General features: G+C 41.4%; 1 protein-coding gene across 2 annotated transcripts in view; it reads left to right on the top strand.

The window, feature by feature from the left end:
• Window positions 1-23,659, top strand: part of LOC135196122 (uncharacterized) — a gene marked incomplete at its 5' end in the record, with an annotated part of 29,291 nt that extends 5,632 nt beyond the window's left edge. Inside the window, 5 exon segments of one of the 2 annotated variants that reach the window (XM_064222590.1) lie at window positions 6,336-6,508; window positions 7,754-7,877; window positions 16,099-16,470; window positions 19,133-20,140; window positions 21,621-23,659. In XM_064222590.1, coding sequence (XP_064078660.1) covers window positions 6,336-6,508; window positions 7,754-7,877; window positions 16,099-16,470; window positions 19,133-20,140; window positions 21,621-21,769 — 1,826 coding nt within the window. 2 annotated transcript variants of the gene reach the window in all.
• Window positions 23,660-24,015: the final 356 nt, after the last annotated feature.

The raw sequence follows: 24,015 nt of genomic DNA, 5'->3' as shown, positions 1-24,015 counted from the left end.
AGGCCCGTGCTTCCACAGAGCCGGAGCCTTCTACGTCCACCGGAGCACGCCCTAAGACTCCTATGTTGGTCAGGGACCCTAGTCCCTTCGACACAGAGGCCTTCACTGCAAACATAATGCAGCAGATGGGGATCCTGGTCGGTAACTTGGTTAACGACAGGTTCGAGCAGATGTTTTCGCGCATCTCCACCTCGTTTGAGGAGTCTGGCCAAGTGATCCGGAGTATTTCGGAGAGGCTGGCAAACCAGGAGAATCTGATGGCGGGTCTCAGGGAGAATCCCCTAGCAGTTCTTCCTCAGTCAGGCATGGCGTTACAACCAATGCCAGACTACGAGTCTCTTCCTCCCTTCACGGCGAGCAATCCTTGGAGGGTCGCAGCCTATGCCCCCTTCAAGGACGGCATGATCACCATCCTGGATTGTGATACTTGGAGAATAGAGAACTTCGAGTTCCACCCCGCCAACCTCCAACCACCCTTTATGGGCTATGCTCGTTTGACGGAGGCTGCAATGAGGAGGGAGGATAGGATCCCGAAAGAGACGATGATCTATAGTTGGGGTCAGGCACAGCGAGAATGGATTAGAAGTCTAGAAGATTGGGATTGTGTCAATACCAAACTTCAGGCTTTCAAAAGTCCATTTACTATCTTTGTGGCAGAGGAGGAAGCGCCAATCCCCTTTACCACAAAGTTAGCAGAGCTAACCATGCAGGCCGCCATTAAAGACGAGCCTATGCCCCAACTGAGGGAGACAGAGCCAACATCTCTTCTCCTTCCAGGATCCGAAGACCTCTGGGCTGATCTGCCAACTACCTTCACGGCTGGGAAGCTCAAACCAGATTGTGCAATTGTACAATTTGGGGAGAGGCTCCCTAGGTTGTCGGATAACCTGATCCAAGCAGAATTTGATGCTAGGACCAGGTTAGGGAGGACTTTGAATGCCCTAGTTATGACAGAGGTTGCCGCAATCACATACGGGACGGAACCTTTGTTCAAACTCTTAGCCAAAGCACAGACACACACTGTTCAGTGTGATCTGTACGACTTTGTGATAGCTAGACGCAACTGCAGGAAGCCACGATCCGGCATGAGCCAAACAAGCTGCTTGCGTCTTCTATCTGGGGCGCTGACCTCTTTCCCGAAGCAGTGGTGAACGAGGTTCAGTATGAAGCAACTAGGCTCAATCAGAGCCTTAAGGTCTGTTGGGGACTTTCTTCCAAGAGGAAACCAGAAGTCACCCCCTCAACTTCGAAGAAGCTGAAGAAGCCTAGAAAGTTCCCACCTTTCCAGGCTGCTCAGCAACAGCAAGTAATGCAAGCTGTACCAATGTCCCAGGTGGTTCGGCCGTCTACGGCGAAGAATTAAGCCCAACTGATTCTCCTACTGACTTCACAAAACCAGCCCTCGACCTCTTACGCAGTATCTCCAGCCTTCAATCCAGTCTTTGAATGCCAGGCATTCCAAGCCTTTAATAGGTTTGGAAGAGAAAGCAGGGCTAGAGGTGCATTTCGCCAAAGAGGTGGCGGAAGGACACCGAGCAGGGGCAAGCACTTCCGAGGAGGACGTGGATCACGCCCCGCCCCAAGTCAGTGAGGACCCTCAGTTGGGAGGGAGGCTGTTCCTCTATCGTCACAGATGGGGATTCAGCAGTTGGGCACAGAGCATTGTGTCCAAAGGACTGGGATGGAGTTGGATCAAAGGTCCCCCTCCATCCAAAACATTCCTTCAAGAACCAACAAAGGAATTGACAGAGTATGCACAGGAACTCCTTCAGAAATGGGTAGTATCAAGAGTCAAACATTTAAAGTTTCAAGGACGCTTGTTCAGCTTGCCAAAGAAAGGCTCAACCAAACGAAGAATAATCTTAGACTTGTCCCGTCTAAACTTATTCATTCGTTGCGACAAGTTCAAAATGCTGACTATCTCGCAGGTACGGACCTTACTTCCCCGTGGGGCCGTCACCACCTCTATCGATCTTACAGACGCATACTATCATATCCCAGTTGCAAGGCACTTCCGCCCATATCTAGGCTTCAGGCTAGGAAACCAGGCATTCTCCTTCAAAGTGATGCCCTTCGGGTTGAACGTAGCCCCCAGGGTATTCACGAAGATAGCGGAATCAGTAGTCCAACAACTAAGATCCCAAGGGATAATGGTAGTAGCATATCTGGACGATTGGCTCATTTGGGCAACAACCGTCGAAGAATGCCTCAAAGCCACGAGAAAGGTGATGCAGTTTCTGGAACATCTGGGGTTCCAAATAAACAAGGTCAAGTCCAGGCTAACGCCGGAATCTCTCTTTCAGTTGCTCGGCATTCAGTGGGATTTGAACTCCCACACTCACACACGTTGGCCAAAAGGAAAGAAATAGCCAAAGCAACAAGGCAATTCCTCAAATGCAAACAGACGTCAAGGAGAAACCAGGAAAGAATCCTAGGCTCTCTCCAGTTTGCGTCAGTTACAGACATTCTGATGAAAGCAAAATTGAAAGATATAAATCGAGTTTGGCGCTCAAGAGCAAACAACAAATCTCGAGACAAGTTGTCAGTCATCCCGCCGATTCTCCGCAAACGTCTCCGCCCCTGGGCGGAGGCCAAGAATCTGTCCAAATCAGTCCCTCTCCAAGTTCCTCCTCCGGCGTTGGTTATCCACACGGACGCTTCTCTAAGCGGTTGGGGAGGATACTCCCAATTCAAAAAAGTACAAGGGACTTGGTCACCTCAGTTCTGCCGGCTTCACATAAATGTACTAGAAGCTATGGCAGTATTCATCACATTGAAGAGGCTTCTACCTGCCAAGGGATCCCACATTAAACTAGTATTGGACAGTGCAGTGGTAGTACACTGCATCAACAGAGGAGGATCCAAATCAAGTCATGTGAACCATGTCATGATATCCATTTTCTCTCTAGCAGCCAAGTACAAATGTCATCTATCCTCCTCTCATCTGGCGGGAGTAAGGAACGTGATAGCAGACGCCCTGTCTCGATCAGTTCCTCTAGAATCGGAGTGGTCCCTGGACAGGCGTTCATTCCAGTGGATAGGCCAAAAGGTCCCAGACCTCCAGGTGGATCTTTTCACATCACAATCGAACCACAAGCTCCCTTGCTATGTGGCCCCCAACCTGGACCCTCTGGCTTATGCCACAGACGCCATGTCCATAGATTGGAATCAGTGGAAGAAGATATACATCTTTCCTCCAGTGAATCTTCTATTGAAAGTCCTGAACAAGCTCAGGTCTTTCAAGGGACAAGTTGCTCTAGTAGCCCCGGACTGGCCCAAGAGCAATTGGTACCTTCTCCTTCTGGAATTGGGTCTCCGGCCTCAACGGATTCCCAATCCCAAGCTGTCTCAATCAGTACAAATGAGGACTGTGTTTGCTTCCTCAGGAATTCTCAAAACCCTAACTTTATGGACTTCATGAAGTTCGCGGCTAAAAGAGATGCAAATATTGATCCTCAGAATATCCTTTTCTTAGAATCTGATAAAAGAGAATCAACATTGCATCAGTATGACGCAGCAGTTAAAAAACTGGCAAATTTCCTGAAGGAAACGGATTCTCGAACCATGACTATTAATTTGGCTATATCCTTTTTCAGATCCTTATTTGAAAAAGGTCTAGCAGCTAGTACTATTACGACCAATAAGTCAGCTTTAAAGAAAATCTTCCAGTTTGGCTTTAAGATAGACTTAACAGACTCTTACTTTTCGTCTATCCCTAAAGCTTGTGCTAGGCTCAGACCATCAGAAAGGCTTAGTTCAATTTCATGGTTCTTGAATGACGTTCTCAAACTGGCTTCAGATTCTGACAACGATTCATGTAACTATATTACGCTCTTAAGGAAAACATTATTCTTACTGAGTCTGGCCTCAGGAGCCAGGATATCTGAACTGTCGGCTCTCTCTAGAGACTCTGGCCATGTTGAATTTCTCCCCTCAGGAGAAGTTCTACTATCCCCAGATCGTAGTTTTTTGGCTATAAACGAGGACCCCTTAATGAGATGGGCCCCTTGGAAGATCCTCCCTCTTCCTTAAGACCCTTCTCTATGTCCAGTGACGACCTTTCCCTAAGGTCCATGACATCAGGGCAGTAGCCACCTCAATTAATTATTTCCAACATATGAATTTTGAAGATTTAAAGAAATACACAGGCTGGAAGTCGCTGACAGTTTTCAAACGTCACTACCTGAAATCCTTGGAATCTCTTAAATTTCTGGCAGTAGCAGCGGGAAACACAGTTTCTCCTGACACTGTCTAAGTAGCTTTAGTCATAGATCCAGATCTCCTTTCTACCTGCCTCACTAACAAATTTCCTTTAACCTACCACCAGGCTCAACCCTATTTGAGCCTTAGCTTCCTAAAAAGGCTATACATAGTGATGTGTCCCTTATTTTTATGCTAGGGTCACTCACACCTATACTTAGTTGCCGAATAAGGCTATATTGTGATGTTCACCCTTATTTTTATGCTAGGGTGACTCACTTTTGTATATATTGATATTTTCCAGTTTTAAGTTATCATAAGTTAGAATAAGTATAGTACTAAGCCCTATCATAAGTTAGCATAAGTATAATATTAAGTTCTATTAAGTATTTTAAGGCTAACATATGTTACTATGCATTAATTGCATTAATTAAGATTTATATGATAACTTTGTAAATATTTAAACTAGATTACACTCATATTTTGTAATTTTGTGTTTTCTTCTTACCTCTTTTTATACCTATTCCCAAGCTTATGCTAATTCTCTGGTACTATTTCACAAAGCGACACGGGCTTGGCCCAGAAAAGGGATTTTGACGAAGGAAAAATCTATTTCTGGGCAATGGCCCGTGTCGCTCAGTGAAATCCTCCCCTAATTTCTCTCCCACCCCTATGCCCAAGCTTGTTCTAACGTCAAGGATGGCCACCAGAGGCGCTGGTGTTAGCGTGGGTGGGTGAGTAGTAGTAGTTGCTGGCGCGGGCTGTGTACCAGCTCTCTCTGGCAGGGGGATTTTGGTGGAGGAGAGATTTAAATGACAAGAGGTCCGTGGTAGTGGTCTCACTCGCCCCAGTACCATACCGACACCCTCTTTTTATTTAGGGTGAGCGAGTCAGGATACTCTGACATCCCCCTCTTTTATTTTTCTCTGGTAATGTTAGTATTATTTACCTTAGAAATATGAACTGAAGGGATATTTCACTGGGCGACACGGGCCATTGCACAGAAATAGTTTTTCCTTCGTCAAAATCCCTTTATTATACAGACTTGCAGGGACATGCATGTAGCTTGAGGCTGTCTATACTGGTGAGGAGTGGAGTGACAAGAAGTTTGATGAACCAGAGGCAGTTACATGCCTGAAATTTGAACAATGAATGATGTTTGGGCAATCTTGATTCTCAAGGATTGCATCACTAATGATGTAGACTCTTAGTTTAAATTTGCCCTTGGATTATACAGCAAGGTTGGAGTAGGTTTTAATTTTATATATATGTACTGTGATGTAAATGCATCGTGAAAGGGTGCAGAGGAAGGGCAAAAGCAACAGAGGGATGGACTTAATAGAACCAGTATGGCCAGCATGAGGCTAGTCTAGCCATCTTCTGAAATTTCCAACTGTTTCATTATTTTTAGTTTACCAAATGCCTATGTTAATGAAAAACCTAAAAATTATCATTACAGTATATATACGTACATGGGGCCACACAAAAGATAGGACAAGCTATTTAGATAGAAGTTCCAGGTTCAGAGATTGAGAGACATAGACCTTGATGAAAGGGAAACGGCTGACTCCTTGTAGAAGTCTTGATAGCTTAGTTCCAAAGTCAGAATGGCAGTGTCATCCCACAAAAAAAATAAAATGAATAAAAAAAAATAAAAAGACAAGTAAGTCTAGTCTTGTATCTGAGATGGTAGGATGGGAGCAAAAAGCTGAGATGGTAGTGAGGTAGGCACTACTAAGAGAAAATAGTCTGACTGGCTGTATGGTTCAGTGATGAGTCCCAAGGAAGTAGTCAATGGTCCATCTGTAGGATGCTTAATGAGTTCTTATTGTGTTCCCAAAGGCTGAGGGCTTGCTCTGTCATTGAGATGCTGTGAAGGTTAGTTGCTTCAAGAAATGATATTTGAGATACTAATTTGGGTTTTAGTACATTCTACCTGTAGGTTGAATAACCTTATGTGAAAAATAGTTGACAATGAAGAAAGACATACAACATATTTTTGTACACTGTATTGTACAGGAACTTTGTTGTTTGGTTTGAATTAAAGCTCTGCCAAAATATTGTTATTGCATTATTTTATTGCATGGAAAATCTTGTGTTAAATACTACTTAGAGCCTATTTTTCTATATTTCAGATCAATTATCAACTGGATGTAATAACTGTGGTGAGGGAGATGATGGTGAAGATGATGCAATTGACATAATTGGTGATGGACAATGTGGCTTATTAATGCTTGATGGAAATTTGGGCCGTGAGAACTGGCGAATACCATTGAGAGAATGTCCAGTTGATTTGCAGTGTGATCTTGTAAGTTTAGTTTTGAAAGACGATTTTTGTCAAGTATGCAGAAGGAAATTTTATTGTTCATCAGCAGTCATTGATAACTTTGTGTGTCATTTTATCATGCTTACCAGCATATAAGTTGATCCAGTTTATAAGTTGACTCCTAAAATTTTGAGATGTAATTCAGGTTTAGGCTTATATTTACTGGATAAGATGACCACCAAAATAAGGCAGCACCACTTCCTATACAAATGCATGGCAAATAAAATACAGTACTATTTGTGATATTTTGATATCCAGGGCTTAGCTCACATAGTGCAAATAAACTCAACCTACCTAACCTGTTGGTATCATTCATAGGCTATGCAAGTAAGCATGTGTTAGGTAGCAGAATGACTTATTAATTTTTACTGAATGGTAGGTTTGCAGGGCCATTTTATTACTATTAATGCAATGCTGTGCTGTGCAAACTATGGATATTATTAGCAACTTTGATTTATACCAAACATGAGTTTCAATATAAAACAATTGTGGTGGGCTGCAAACGTTATTGCAAGTGTGTAGTATATAGGCAGTTTCACTGAAGGGGTAAAAGTTCACGTTTTATACGTAGCATATAAGTCAACCCCTGGTTTTGGAGAGGTTTTTTAGTCTTCAAATATCAACTCATACACCGACATATGGTACATTACATTCAAAGTTCATACCATTGTAAATGTGCTTAAATTATATTCTTGTAGTATCAAAGGCTAGTTTAGATTAGTATTTCTTGTCTGGTGGTACCTTCTTTCCCATAAGTCACAGTTCCTCAGTTGATATTTTCTTGTAAAGAGGGAGTTCTTGAACAGGAAGAATTTTTGTCATCGGTTCAAATCCAAATAGCATTCATATTTGTTTGTTGGTAACTGTATGTAGATTAATTTGCATAACTTTTCCATTTTCTGTCCTGATATAAGAAATAGTACTATCTTTGGGACTGGAATTCACATTTAAATCCACTGTAACTAGTGTTGAAAGAAAATGTCATGAGAAATTGATGTTGAAAATGGATAGTGTTTGCTTGTCAACTATAGCATGTATAATACTGTATGGGATTCTGACTATATAAAAAAGTGATTCTTTTAAAATATGTATCACATTTCATTAGATACAGAGAAGTGAGTAATCAGGAAACTATCATAGTGGTAAGACAAATTGTTTATTGGCAGTTGGCCAATAATGTGTTCTCTATGGTATATACATACTGTAATATTCTTCTTTTTATTCTAGCTGGATGTTAGTGGAGATCATGTTCCAGACTGCTTAGTGAGAGGTAGTCACTCCATGGTTTTCATGATAGAAGCTCGGTATGGATCAATAATGTGGTACTTACATCAACATAAAGAAACTGAAGGTTAGTGTTATATAAGCACAGGCAACTTACCTTACTTTTATGAACCTGTGATTTATTCAAACCTAAATATTGTACATATGCTGTTCTTGCTATTAGTGGAGTAAGTAGGCCATTATAAATGAATGAAAACTACTTGTAGGTGGCTAGCCATAGTTACTGAGAAAAAGTAAACTGTTATTGGATGTTAAGTGATTTCCATTCTCGCCATTGCACTCCGTTCTCATTCTGTTATCATTTAGTAAGAGATAGTAGACCAGAATTGGATTTTAAATACATAAAGGCAGTCCCTGTTTATCGGTGATATCAGTTAGCAGCATATCAGTTTACGAAGCTTAGCTAACGGTATTGTTAACCAGATTTTCATCGCTAGTAAGCAATTTTGGAGCTGGTAAGCTGTTTATTGGTGTCCTGAGCAGTTTATTGGTATCATAAGCAGTTATTCAGTGCTGATCAATGCTTACAGTGTTGTAAACTCCATTTATTACTATGATATTCCGGTTATTGACGATTTTCGGTTATTGGCACCCGGCCTGGAACGGAAACCCTACCGTTAACCAGGGACTGCCTGTAATTAGTGAATTGGTGTTTTTGAAGTTGGTTAGACATCGCTCAATAGGAGAATCGTACAGTCTCGCCTGCTGTTGCGTTGTTTTGGTCAATGACAGAGTTGTGCAATAATACTTATCATCAGACTGTGAACTTCATACTACGTATTTCTATCAAATAATCGTCAATCTTCAGTCATTAACATTTGAAATTTGTTGCACACATGGGGAGGTATTTCACAAAATTTTATAAATTTAAATGACTAAATACTTGTTAGTATAAGGTATTTCGTAGTCAGTATTGTGTACGCACTTCAACTCTGCAACTGACAGTATTTCAATGTTATGGCTTTAGTATGAAACAAAAGTGACCTGCCCTAATAACCAGTGGCTTCATGTAATTTCAAATGGTGTATTTATAACCAATAAACTTAAGTATTTGTTTGTTGGAGATTATAGATATTTTTCTGCAAAACAATAAATTATGTTAATTTGGCCTTTGACAAAGAAGTATTTCATTGTTTTTGTACATGAACTTCCCTGACAGATATATACTTAGCTATAGTCTCCGACGTTCCCGACAGAATTTCAAATCTCGCGGCACACGCGACAGGTAAGTCAGGTGGTCTACCTTACCCGCCGCTGGGTGGCGGATGTACGAACCAATCCCCCTTGCTTGTCAGATTTTTCTCTGTCGCGGGAACGATAACAACTGTTGTCGGTTCCTCTCAATAGTTTTTCGATTCTCGCTTGCCTGGAGTTAATTTGGACTTCTTTTGGTGACGTATTCGCTTTGTTTGGCTTGGCATAACGCGATTGTGGACCGGTTTTGATTTTGATTTTGATTTTCTTTAACGATGTCTGACCTAGATTCAGTAGTTAAAAACTGCGGTTTTTGTTTGGGTTTGGCGTGAATGAAGGATGTAAGGTGAGGTTGCCGAAAGCTTCGGTAGACCCTCACACGGTTTGCATGAAATGCAGGGGGAATGAATGTTCTTTTGCTAACCCTTGTAGTGAATGTAAGGAATTGAATGAAGAAGAATATAAGGCTCTCTCTTCTTATGTTAGGAAGTTGGAACGTGATAGAGTGCGTAAGGCTTCCTCTAGAAGTTCTAGTAGATCTAGAATGATGTGAGTTGGATGTGGATCTAATACTAACATAGAATTAGAAACCTTCTTCCAAGTTGCAGACCCCTGCTCCCCGCACCGAAGCCGAAGATTCCCGCCTCGGAGGCCGGCAAGCTCTGAGAAGCCACGATTCTTTCTATGGATCAGAAGATTCGTCAGTTGGAAGGTAAGGAGAGTGTTAGTGATCAGTGCAGTGTCCCCAGTGTTGTGGAGGGTGCGTCTGACCGGCTCCTTAGTGCCTCTAGGCCTAGACCTCTTCCAGACTCCCAGTTCCAGTGGAGTAGGAAAGTCGAAAGCCGCAAGAGGGCTAGGGAGAACCCCCATCCGGTCAGGCGTCCCTCGGCAGATCCTGAAGTACGCTCCCAGGCTGCCTCGGATCGCTACAAGAAGGAGCTCCTACGCCATTGCTTCTCCTCTTCGTCTTCTCCCTCTCCGAAGAGAGGTTGGAACTCCCTGGATGCGTCGTGCCCGTTGAAGAGGGCTTGGAAGGCTCCCAGCAGTCCTTTGGCTTCTAGTCCGGAGGTTTTCCCGGAAGAAACGTCGATGGAGGCGAAGAAACCCAAGAAATCCTGTGATCGTTCTTCTTCTCGCACTCCTCGCTCTGCGCCTGCGTCCGAGGAAGAACAATAAGATTCTCCTACGAGAGTACTCGCGGGACTTCAAGCTCAGATCACGGCGCTAGCAGATTCTCTAGCAGTTAGATCACTTAGGAAGAAGGACGTTTCTCTTCCGATCAAGAGATCTAGGCGCCGCTCTTCAGAGGATCGTTCTCCTCTTTTTAGGCGTTCTCCTTCATATTGGGAGGTTTCGTATGAAGGTAGGGGCTCACGTGAGCGCCCTCGCTCTCCTGGCTCTCTTTCGACTTCAAGGCGCCAAACATTGGTAGGACGCTCTATGGAGAAAGAAGTTTTTTCTCCAGATTGGATTCCCGCTTCCGGTAAGCGCACTGCACCTGCTCATCACGCTATTTCTTCAACTCCCTCGCGTGGGACTTCTCCTCAGCAGCCTCAAGATCCTAGAAGGCGCCCTTATACAAGTAGGCGTTCTTCTTCCAGATGTCGCTCTCCTCGAGTGTCGGATCGTGACTTCTCTCCTTACAGGCGTCAAGAGTCTGGTAGGAGTCGTGTGCATGATAGACGGCCTGCTGTTAGCCGCTCCCCGCAAGGTAGGCGCCAAGAGCCTACTGCACATCGATCTCCTAGTAGGCGCTCGTCTCTTTTAAGGCGTCATACTCCTGATTATTCTCCTCGGGGCAGACAACAAGAGTCTTTCAAGCGCCCTTCTCCGTGTAGGCGCTCTCCCGCTTCTAGGCGCACTACTCCTGACCGTTCGTCTCTTGGTAGGCACCAGGAATCTCGGAAGCGCCCTTCGCCAGGTAGGCGCTCGTTAGCTTTGAAGCGCCCTTCTCCTGAATGTTACCCTCTTGTTAAGAAGTCAAGAGTCTCGCAAGCAGCCTTCTCCTAGTAGGCGCATTCGCCTTCCAGTCGAACTTCCGTTGATCGTACTCAACTGGACAGGTATGGAGAGCCGTTCAAGCGCTGGCTCCCGATAGGCGCTCTTCTCATGGCAGCCGCTCGCCTCAGGATAGACGCAAAAAGAGGTCTAGCAGGCGCTCGCCTCCTCGTAGCGCGCTGTGGATGTTTCCAAGGATTCTCGAGTAGGAGCCCATACCCTCTCTTCTGCCGAGGTTCCGTCTACCTCGAAGAGGGAGTCTCATCGTAGACAACCCAGATCTTCTCATCGTTCTCTAGTGGATGTGAACTCTTCTAAGAGAGGGCGTTCTCCAACCTCTCGCTCAACTCCTACTAGGATCCCTTCGTCACCTAAGGATCTTACGCGCTCGCCTCGACAAGACGTCCTGGAAGGTTCCGATGAGGAACCGAACACTTCTGCTGCTGTGTCTTCTTACAAGAAGCTTACAGAGCTACTTTTGCAAGTTTTTGGGGATTCCTTTACTCCTACGGCTCCTCCTTCTCCTCACTCACTTTTTTCAACGGCGAAGACAGCGAAGAGTTCTTCTTGTGTGAGGATGAAGCCAACTCTTTCAATGAAGAAGGCACTGAGGAGTTTTGGTTCCTGGATGGCTTCCAAAGAAGAAGCGGGGAAAACGATGTTCGCTTTTCCTCCTTCGAAGTTATCAGGACGCGCTGGTTTCTGGTACGAAACAGGAGAGTCCTTAGGATTGGGTCTACCGTCTTCAGCTGATTCCGATTTTTTGGCGCTGGTAGATTCGACAAGGAGAGCTGCCCTTAACTCTGCTAAGACAACTTGGGCAATGAATGAACTGGATCACATGCTAAAAGGCATGTTTAGAGTGCTGGAAGTATTTAACTTCCTTGATTGGTCGTTGGGGGTCCTAGCCAAGAAAATTGAAGTGCCAGAGTCATTTTCGCCAGAAGATCTCATGTGTGTTTTGTCTTGTATGGACAAGTCGGTAAGAGATGGAGCGAGTGAAATCGCCTCCCTGTATGGGGCCGGTGGGATCGTGCAAGAAGAGGTCTGTTTATTGTTCCTTCTTAACGAAGTCTGTCTCCCATGCCCAGAGGTCTTCTTTGCTGTTTGCTCCTCTGTCTGCTCAGTTGTTCCCTAAACATCTAGTGCAGGACATTTCGAGATCGCTTTCGGCTAAAGCCACCCAGGACCTTTTGGCACAGTCGGCAAGAAAACCTCGCCCTTCCTTCCCTACCAAGGCTAAGAAGGAAAAGTCAAGTGTTCGAGAACCCTTTCGAGGGGCGTCTTCCTCAAGAACCTCTACGTTTTAGAGGTCGGAGACCTCAAGAACGGGGTTAAGACTTTCGCCAAGTCTGTTAAAGCCCCCAAATAACTTGCAAGTCCTTCAAACAACGGTGGGCGCCAGACTCTTAGAGTTTGCAGAAGTCTGGGCCCAAAAAGGAGCGGATCCTTGGACCCTTTCTATTTTGAGGAGAGGTTACCTCATCCCTTTCGTCGAAAGACCTCCCTTGACGACCATCCCAAGGGAACTGACGGCCAGGTACAGAGACCCCATCATGAATCAAGCTCTCCATCTAGCAGTAGATCAGATGCTGGAGAAGGGGGCTATCGAACTAGTGACAGACCATCGTTCATCGGGCTTCTACAACCGCCTTTTCCTAGTTCCGAAGTCCTCAGGGGGATGGAGACCGGTGTTGGACGTAAGCGCCCTGAACTTCTTCGTAGAAAAGAAGAAGTTCACGATGGAAACGCCTTCATCAGTGCTGGCAGCACTTCGTCCAGGGGACTGGATGGTTTCCTTGGATTTACAGGACGCTTACTTCCACGTACCGATCCATCCTTCCTCGAGGAAGTTTCTCAGATTCATGATGGGGGGAAAAATTTTTCAGTTCAGGGCTGTGTTTCGGCCTCTCGACGGCCCCTCAAGTGTTCATGGGGATTTTGAGGAATGTGGCTCAATGGCTTCATTTGAAAGGGGTGAGGATATCCATGTACCTCGACGATTGGTTAATAAGGGCCAATTCAGAAGATCGTTGTTTGAAGGACTTACAAGTAGCACTAGAATTGACGAAGGCGTTGGGACTTCTCGTCAATTTCAAGAAGTCGTCACTAATTCCTGAGCAAGAGTGTGTGTATCTCGGGAGACAGATGAACTCTCTGAGTTTTCGGGCTTTTCCCTCTCAGGAAAGGATAGCCCGAGGATTCGAGAGAGTAACAACCTTCTTAGGGAAAGAAGTATGCACAGTGAGGGAGTGGATGAGTCTGCTGGGGACGCTCTCCTCGCTGGAGCAATTCGTTTCCCTAGGAAGGTTGCACCTGAGACCGCTCCAATTCTTTCTTCATCGGAATTGGAGTCGTCGTTCTCAGGATTTGACGTTCTCCCTGTCGTTATCCCAGGACGTCAAGAAACATCTATGTTGGTGGACAGATCCCAACCTCTTTGCGAAGGGACTGTCTCTTCAATCCCAGACCCCCAACCTGGTGTTGTTCTCCGACGCGTCGGACATGGGGTGGGGGGCAACCCTGGGAACCAGAGAAGTGTCAGGTACCTGGGTGGGGGACCAGGTAGCCTGGCACATCAACAGAAAGGAGTTGATGGCTGTGTGGTTGGCTCTGAAGGCTTTCGAGCCCAAAGTCAGAAGATCGGTAGTGCAGGTCAACGCGGACAACACTACAGCTCTGGCATATATCAGGAAACAGGGGGGACGCATTCCTTCTCCCTGTACGAGACAGCAAGAGACCTTCTTCTGTGGGCAGAAGAAAGGGGAATCAAGCTTCTCACCAGGTTCGTGCAGGGAGAAAGGAATGTAAGAGCAGATCTCCTCAGCAGGAAAGATCAGGTCCTTCCCACAGAGTGGACCCTTCATCTGGATGTATGCCAGAGCCTGTGGAAGTTATGGGGCAGACCACACATAGACCTCTTTGCCACATCAAAGAACAAGAGGCTGGATCCTTACTGCTCTCCGATATCAGATCCAGAGGCATTAGCAATAGATGCTCTTCTTCTAGACTGGAGCGGACTCGACGTCTACGCGTTTCCCCCCTTCAAGATCCTGGGGCTAGCCATCAAGAAGTTCGTAGAGTCCGATTCAACGAGAATGACCTTAATCGCTCCCTTTTGGCCGGCCCAAGAATGGTTCACAGAGGTACTGGAATGGTTGGTGGACCTTCCAAGATCACTCCCGCTAAGGAGCGATCTACTCAGACAACCCCACTTCAACAGGTACCACAAAAATCTCCTCGCTCTCAGTCTGACTGGCTTCAGACTGTCCAAAGTTTGGTCAGAGCAAAAGGCTTTTCAGCAACAGCTGCTAAAGCAATCGCAAGAGCAAGGAGACCTTCCACCTTGCGTGTATACCAGTCAAAGTGGGATGTCTTCAGACGTTGGTGCAAGAGGAAGAACATTTCCTCTTCCAGTACCTCTGTGACCCAAATTGCGGATTTCCTTATTTTCCTCAAAGAAGAATGTCATCTTGTTGTGTCAACTATTAAGGGATACCGCAGTATGTTGGCGGCGGTATTTCGGCATAGAGGCTTAAATATATCCGATGATAAGGACCTGCATGATCTTATTAGATCATTTGAAACCATTAAGCGTCCTCATGTGGTACCGAACTGGAATCTAGACGTAGTTCTACAATTCCTTGGATCGTCTAGATTCGAACCTCCTGGCTTAGCCTCTTTCAAGGATCTGACGAAGAAGGCTATCTTCCTTTTGGCCCTAGCTACAGCTAAGAGAGTGAGTGAGCTCCAAGCTATTGAGGGCAATGTAGGGTTTAAGGAAGATTCTATGGTGTGTTCGTTTCTTCCAAGTTTCCTTGCAAAGAATGAAAACCCATCACGCCCTTGGCCCAGGAGCTTTGAAGTTCGTAGTTTATCTTTTTTAGTAGGGGAAGAGCCTGAAAGAACTCTTTGCTCTATGAGAATTATGAAGTATTTCCTTAAGAGGAAGGAACAACTTAAGGCTAATCAAGATGTGCTTTGGTGCTCCGTAAAGGACCCCACTCGGCCCATGTCGAAGAATGCTCTTTCCTTTTTTCTGAGAAGCCTTATTACAGAGGCACATGTTGCCTGTAAGGAAGAACACTTTAGACTACTGAAAGTGAAAGCTCATGAGGTGAGAGCCATTGCAACTTCGCTTGCATTCAGAAAAAATATGTCTGTGCGGAACTTGATGGAGGCGACTTTTTGGAGATGCCAATCGGTTTTCGCAAACCACTACCTACGTGATGTAAAAATCACATATGATAAATGCTTCGCCTTGGGTCCTTTCGTATCGGCGGATTCGGTGCTGGGGCAGGGAGCTGAAACTTATCCTGTGTAAATTTTTTATGTTACCCTATATTTTATATTGGTGTTTTTTGGTTGTCTGAAAGAGGTTGCAGGAGGCACCTCTTTTTGTCGTAATATTAACCCTTTGTATTTTGGTTAGGTGGTCTGGTGGGTTTTGGCTCCTTGCAGAGGTAGTGGTAAGGATCTGTTAGGTAAGCGGACAAGGTCCCTCTAACAGGATCCGACTTGGATTCTACCACAATAGGGGATCACATATCCCAGTGGTAGATCCGAGAGTCTTTCAGCATCAGGTCACGTCCTAGCTGTAGCTCTCCAGGCAATGCAGACTCAGAGACAGTATCTATGAAGTCTTCATCCTGAAAAGGTGAGGACCAAGGTTTTTATATCCTACAACATTAGTTGTTTCCCGTCTTACCTGTATTATTTAGCTGTCTCTTACCCTCCACCAAGGGTGCCAATCAGCTAAGTATATATCTGTCAGGGAAGTTCATGTACAAAAATGATATTGTTAAACTACAATAAAGTTTTGTACATACTTACCTGGCAGATATATACGATTAATGGCCCACCCAGCCTCCCCTCAGGAGACAGGTGGAAGAGAAAAATCTGACAAGCAAGGGGGATTGGTTCGTACATCCGCCACCCAGCGGCGGGTAAGGTAGACCACCTGACCTACCTGTCGCGTGTGCCGCGAGATTTGAAATTCTGTCGGGAACGTCGGAGACTATAGCTAAGTATATATCTGCCAGGTAAGTATGTACAAAACTTTATTGTAGTTTAACAATATCATTTTTCCTTTACAGGGAAAGCCCATGGAGATTCCAACCCCATTCATAGTACACGGCCTCCAGCCAGACTTTTAAACCCGGGCTCTGCAATAGTTATCCCAGATGTAAATAATGACAGTTATGATGATCTTTTAATGTATGGCATATTGACCCAATCCCCTCAGCCATGGAATAATGAATATACTGATTCAGAATTTTGGAGTTCTGAAACTGACTCACACAACCCCAATAAGTCACTTCTTCCAATAAACAATTTGGTGTTAGTCAGTGGGCAGTCAGGAAGTGTCCTTGGTACCCCATTCATACTTAAACAATGCCAGAAGATCTTGACGCTTGTTTTGGAAGGACCAATGATTCACTACACTTGCATATGGGTAGAGGGAGAAAGTAAGTAGTCTTCTATATTGTATACAAGAAAATTTATTATAACTTGTCCTAAAGCAATTGAAATATTTCTGTTTATTTCCTATTTTTAACTTTGGGTTATTAGATATATATGAACATGAAATCTAAGGTCAACTTCATTTACTGATAACCCAGTGTCGAGCAGTATTTACTAATAAATGTGTCTGATGTGTTCATAAAAAGTTTAAGCCATTTTTTTGTAAGGATATTTTTTTACTGATTTTGGTTGATGAGGCCAAGTTTATTATTCCTAAATTCCATGGAAGTGATGGTTAACTACTGAGATAGTTGTTTCTGGGCAGTATGGTCTGTTGCACCTACCTTATATATGATTTGCGCTTCCACATACTTTGAATGTAGTATTTTCATTTGTTTCTAGTTTCATTGCTTAATTTTTTTTTATTCAAGTGTCTGCATTACAGCATTACTTTTGTCACAGTTTTCATTACTTTTAGTTTTTCGGTATTTGTTATAACTTCATCCCAAAAGTCGCACATAGCTCTCGTGTTGAAATCGTAGCCTTTGAATTTTTTTTATTCTTACCAGTCTCAGATGTATATATCCTTTTAGGTTGAGTTTCTTCTGAACATTTTGTTTCAAGTCTCACTGCTAATTTGGTACTGCCATGGCTTTTTCTTCCCTATCTTTTTTTAATATAGTATTCAGTTTTCCTGAGGTGCATATCCTAAAGATGTGAAATTGTACTTTCTAAAAACAGTTAGCCTTTGCATACAAAGGTACATAATTGGTTACATACCTCTCCCACTTGAGCTTAAAACTGCTTATAGGAACCTTTTAAGATAGACTTTTTTCACCAGTTACATGTGGTTCCCTTTGTGCAATAAGTATAGGTTCTGACACCCAGGTTTGTAAGTTGAATATATTATATAGTATCATTTTTGTACTGTATTCTACCATTAATAGGTCTTATTTGACCAAACCTTACTGAGCACAGTGCAAATCAGTTTACATACTGTAGTCTTATCACATTATTGCTGGATATTTTAAAGGTAATATTAAAATTGTATAAAGTTCAGATCTATCTTGACACAGAAAGCATATGAATCAAATTGATGAAATCTCCCATGCATTATAGCATGCTTCATTTAGTCTTATATCACAAGGCATTGGAACAGCTTAAAATTAACAGCCAGCAACTAGGGAAGATTCTTTTTTGATATTCTTGTATTATTTTATTTCCAGTCATCTGTCTGTCTTTCATCAGATGACCCTTTTCTACCCCTTCCCCCTTCAAGAATAAGCACAGCTACTGTTACAAAACAAAATGTAGTGCAGTGGATTTTGCAAAAATTTGAAAATATATTCAAAACATAAAATAAAGATCAGAGGTAGACAAAAATACTGTCATTGAAACTACTTTCAAGTGTTGATTAGTTTGCCATGTTTGCTAGTACTATCGGCAGGTATTGTTCTATAAACACAAGTGGTTCAGTACTATTTTGTCAGTGTTCTGTGATTAATTCTTAATTAACAATCACCATAAAAATAAGATTCTTATTTTCATTTCCAATGATCCAATTATCTTTTCTCAATTGACTTCATTCTTCCCTCTACCTCTATTTGTGTTAAGGATCAGTTTTCTTGGCCAGCTTTCCTGAGGAGTTAATATCTTCCTTCCCTTACTCCTTTATCACCTTTTGGTTTGGGTTTTTGCTTCATGGTGTTTGAGCCTGGCTCCTTCGATGTTTTTCTCAGTGTAATGGTATTTTTAATTTTTATATCTTGGGTTTTTAGCTTCAGATTTTAAAGTTTAATCTACTTTCTTTGGAAGCCTGGATTTCAAGTCAGTGATCCCTTTGGGCTTGTTTCTTATGAATAAGGTCCATCTACTGAATAATAATCTTCAGTTTGTAAATCAGCAGGCATATTACCTTTTGTACTTAATTTTGTACTCTTTGTACATTTATAATTTTCTGTAGTTTTTGCTGTTCTGTGTTTTTTTAATTTGTACTTGCTTGCATTTTTTGCTTTCTCATCTTTTGCTTCATTCCGCATAAAGATGCCACAGCAAAGATGCTAGGGGTCCCTTGGGAGGCAATGTTATTTGTATATATTTAGTTATGACAGTTGTACAACCTGATGAGAGTAGTCTCCTCTACCTTAGGAGGAGACCTTACAAGACCTTCCAAGAATGCTACAATGCATGTCCTGAGTTTTGGAGGTGTCTGGTTTGGTCTCTTGACCCTCAGAATATTCCTATTTGTTAAAAGCATTTAAGGAGATTTTCTCTACAGGAGGATAAGAGCCTGCCCAAACAGTACCTGTTGATTTCAATGAACAATCGTTCGGGTATTCTATAGTTTGCCTGGTGTATAAGGCATTTGTAAAAGTAATAAGTCTGGGGTTTACAACCTATAAATTTTTTTATAAATTTGTTATTTTTTAAAATGTCAATGTGAATTTTTTCAATGTTTTACTCAAAAGAAAGCAAGGCATAGCTTTCAGTTTTGTATACATTGCATAAGTTAATAATTATTCATAATATATATGGAGGGAAGAGTATGTTGCAATGTAGCTTTGCTAACATTCTCTTGTGAAAGCCCAATAATAATTATTTGTAATCCTGTCTGGTACATTTCACATAAACTTACTTTATCACAAATTATTCTTGCTCTGTTTTCAGAGGAACCTGGTCAGATTCATCTCACAGCATTACTTAATCAAATTCTCGGCAATAGTGCTCCAGTGGATGAGCCTGTACCACATGAAAATTCTTATGGTCATGCTTTCCCTGTCCACACACAAAGAAGAGACCCATGCCGAGTTAAGGTTTATAATAAGGGTAAATGCCCGAGCTGTCAGTCAAAGATACAGTTCTTTCATGTAGACGGTCACATCGCTTGGGATCGAGAGTATGAACACAGCGGTGTTGTATCTTGGGCAGCTCTACTCTCCAATGGAGAATGTCATGGTGCTATTTTTAAAATTTGGGAATACAAACTCACTACCACTGTTGTGAAGACTTCAAAACCCTCCCCAGTTGTGACCCGTAGAACAACAAGGAGTAGCTTAACAAATGATGATGGATATGTTGAAACTGACCCCACTGATGTTGGTAAAAATGGTGATGAACAGCAGTTTACTATTGTGATGAATTCAAACTTTAGTGATTCTAGTGAAATTCATACCTTGCTTCATAAAAATAGTGTGGCAAGCTTGAAAGAAGAATACAATAATAATCAAAATGGCTTAAAACCTCCATCGACCACCATAACAGACTTTGAAAATTCACGCCTTAGGAGGAAATTTCAGGAGGAAACTCAGGAGGCATCAGAAGTGTATGAGCATCCGACAATTCACCGCCATCATGGAAGGCAGACATCAGGAACTCATGACGATCACAGTGAACAGCTAGAAAGAGGTTCAGATGCATGGTATCATCATAGAAATTATGCTTTTCATCCTAAACAGGTTTCAACAACTGCAGCTGTCCCGTCTGGAATGAGAACAATGCCTCCAGATGTCTTGGCTCCACCTGGATATCAGCTTCAACAGATACATGAAAAAATCAGTGTTCTCAGATATAATGGTACAGATTGGCTGGAGGAAACATTGACGAGTATGGGAATTAGGCAATTATGCCATAATCAGAGCAACTGCATCCCAGATATGAAATCTCATTGCAAATCAGGTGAGACTTACTTTCATGTTTGTTTCGGTCAAACCCATCACTTACATTTAGCACACATTTCCATCAGTGCTCCAGGATGCTAAAATCTTTTATCAAAGACAGAAGAAGAGTTTTGTTAGCTATTTGTATGTACTTATGGATCTCCAAGTCCCCAGCAATCAGTTTCCTCACTTTTTGTGTCTGCAGCATTGTAAACAGTTCAGCAGAGTTTATAGATTTTGTCTGTTTTCATAGTATCATAAAAGCATTTAAATATCCTCTTTGCTGCTGACAGGGTTTTTGCTGATGTTCATAATAGAATTACCGTAGCAAGAATTATTTTTCTGTATAGTAATTTGTAACAGGATTAATATATGTGTAATTAGTGAATTAAAAGTAAAGCCATATTTAATATAAGTAAAGAAAAACAGGATACTTACATATTCTTCATTAGAGATAAGTGATACCATTAAGTTATTTTATTATGAATTCAAGTCTGTTTAGTTTTCTGATATAAATTGATTATTAATTGTTTTCTTTTGAATGAGTTGCAGCATAAGATGCATTTCTTATCTGGTACTGCATGTAAACCAGAATGCAAATTCTTGTCTGTGAAAAATTCAGGAAAGAGAAAGGAAAGTAAAATTAGAAACTGCATACTAAAAATCATTGAGATTATGGCTTGTGCTCACAGCATGAATGTGTCAGTAATTTATTGCTGGCATGCATGTAGTACAGTATTTATGAACATGTACTTGACAAAAATCTGGATCATTCCAAATTGCTGAGTATTTTTGTGCTGTTGTTATGATAGTGAGCAATGGGGAAGGTAGGTAGGTGGAACATTTCAGTTGTGGTAGAAGGGCAGGTCTGAGAAGAGAACTTTATTGTTGCCTGAGGGACGCTGGATTATGAAACAGGTATTTAGAAGAGAAAAAAACTTTATTGTTGCCTGGGGGACACTGGATCATGGAATAGGTATATAGAAGAGAAGAGAATGTTGTTGTTGGTGGGGGGGATATTGGAACATGAAACAGGTACTATTTAGAGGAGAAGAGAATGTTATCGTTGCCTGGGGGACACTGGATCATGAAACAGGTTATGTAGGAGAAGAGAACGTTATCAGTTTGAAGGCCTAGGAAATCATGGAAAAATGGTGTAGCTATAGAATTGGACCTGATTGGAATTCAGATGAAAGTTCACTTTGCAGAGGAGGGAAGAAATTTATTTCTAATCCAAACCTCATAAAGGGAAGTCTGACTTGAAAGTGTTGTTGATTACAATTATGTTATGACACTATCATGATGAACCATTTCCCCTTGACCTGTAGCTTAACCAATAAAGTTCTTTATTTGGTATTAAGAATTTTTTACGGTTAACACGTTGCCTTTGAATTAGCATATCAAGAAAAGTCTTCATATTTGGAGAATCATGTTGCACATTTTAATACTAGGAAATATTCCCTTTGTGGTTTATAATGGAGAACTTTTATTTATTTCAGTGGCTGTAGTTCCAGGGGTCAAAGAAAATGCTTGGCAGCTTATTACAAGCAGCACAACATTTGTGAGCAATCCTGTGAGTGGGGAGGAACAGCATTTGGCTCCTTGGACTTTGACATCTATCCTCAGAAAGATAATAGTGAATGTATGAAATTTCATGCAATGAACATAGAATGTAAATTATATGCCCAGCAGGAATTTATACACTTTTAATCCATTTTTAGACTAAAGAGTTGTAGTTGTTTTTTGAGTTGTGTTTTAGTATAAATACAGTTGTATCTTTTTATTGTCTAATTTAGTGGTAATGGTGTATATATATAATGTATGTTTATTTATTTAATTACTGTAATTATTTATTTATTGTTTTCTTGATACACACATTACGTAAATGTAACACATAGTATCATATTGTTCTCATGCTGTTACATATGTTAAGTAATTATTGACATTATCATGTAATTACAGTACTGTAAAATATAACTATTTATGTGCCAAAAGTGTATAAATTACTGCTAAATGGGTATGTGTGTGTCCAGGTACAAAAGTTTTGTTGAATATTTCATGTACAATAATTTCAATAATTTATTTTGTACATTTATTGCAGTGTTGTCTTTTATTTTGTATAATAATTGTTGATAAATACAGGTTTGTTTTCTAGTCTACTCTGTCATGCTGTATGTGATTTATGTCAGGTCTGAAAGAAGAAAGATCCAGAAGAATACAAGTTGTGCTGTTGGCATATTCCAAACTATTTTCTTATCTGGTATAATGTTTATGGAAGATCATTTTTTTGTTCAATTCATAACAGTAAGCTTAAAGCCTAGTTTACAGTTTGTTGTTTACATGAAAATGGCAACCAACCAGGCGACAAGTCAGTGTCAGAAAAATATTTATTTGTAGACTGAACATTTATTTGTTAATGGGTGTGAAGGTAACAGCTAAGAATATTTCTGGAACTTTTGCAGCTTGTCACAGTTCTTTTGTATTCTAGTTTTAAAACTGTGTAAGAAAACTTTGCTCCTCAATTTTAATCAAGTATTTTGAACCTGTTTTGTTGGTAATTATTTTATTCAAGATGATATTTTGAGTCTTTCATCCTTCTAGGAAATACAGTATTTGAACCTTGAATTTTCTAGTCATTTGAAGCTTTATTTATTAAACTAATGTATGATTATCTCATTGTTAGTTTTGGTTTAGTTCCTATAGGATATTTGAAAACTGGACTTCATGGCTATCTTTGGTTGCGCTTTATTAGAATGTGTAACTATAGTATGTCAGCCATCTTGATTTTGCTTTTAACCCCCCCATGACTCTGACATATCTGCTACATGTAGGCTAAATGTCACAAGCAACGTGTATTACATTCGTGGTAATTTTAACTGTTCATTCAGTTATGATGCTAGTTGCATTATAGGGCATACTTCATTTTGTAAATGTTCTGATTCTAGACAAAAATAATCCATACATCATGGACCAGTGGCTGGTTCCAAAAGTTTGCACATACCCCTACCATTTGTCATATCAAATAGATATTCCATGCCACTGCTCAGTATTTTGCAATTTGCAAAAAATGAAAAAATATGTGCATATGCATTGTGCAGGAGAAATGTTCATTATGTAGATAAACTCGTGTGTGACAAGATTATCATCTTATTAGCAAAGTGAGTGATGCACCATGCTTCTGTAAGGAGTATAAGTGGTAATGTACAATTTGAAAATGGAAGTTGCTGGTTCATATTTGCAAATTTGCTGAATTAGGTTCTTGAGATTTGCCTCTATAAGTATTTGGGAAATTCATAATAAAAATGTCACCAGTCTTGCTGTCACAGAATATTTTTCCTTTAGCCGTGTTAGTAGTCATATTTCATTTCATTTTTATAAGATAATTGGAATAGACCTATTGACCATTTTCATTTGTGACCAAATGCTATAGAAAAATTTTATTAGCCATGCTTTTAGGTTGTATGGAAGGAATGAATGTTTTTCTGCTTGGAAAACTCACTCAAAAGTTGTATATGAAATACATGTTTGTTTCCAGTAAGGCTTTTTTTATTTCCAGTTCTTTATACATTATCAGTAGTATCTTAAAGTTCGTATGTTTATTCTAACTCCTTATAACATTGGTGTCTCTCAGAATTATTGATGAAGCAACTTTGGTTTAATCTGTTGAGAGTGAGTGAACTAGTGTACTGAGACCCGTCATTTACTTTACTCTCACTTTCCAGGTTTCCCAAAACTGAAGACTTTTGTTCACTGTTCTCGCCTCTGCAGTTTATGATTTTGTTTGCTGTGTACTGCACAGTCTATACTATATTTCATTGTCTTTATCCCACCTTTGTCATCAGGTGTGTCTCATTATTTTTTTAATGGATGCAAGTCCATACAACAGATGAACCA

Source organism: Macrobrachium nipponense, chromosome 17 (assembly GCF_015104395.2).
Source record: "Macrobrachium nipponense isolate FS-2020 chromosome 17, ASM1510439v2, whole genome shotgun sequence".
Lineage (NCBI taxonomy): Eukaryota > Metazoa > Arthropoda > Malacostraca > Decapoda > Palaemonidae > Macrobrachium > Macrobrachium nipponense.
Note: the sequence above shows the minus strand (reverse complement) of the source record. Positions and strands in the feature narration are given on the sequence as shown.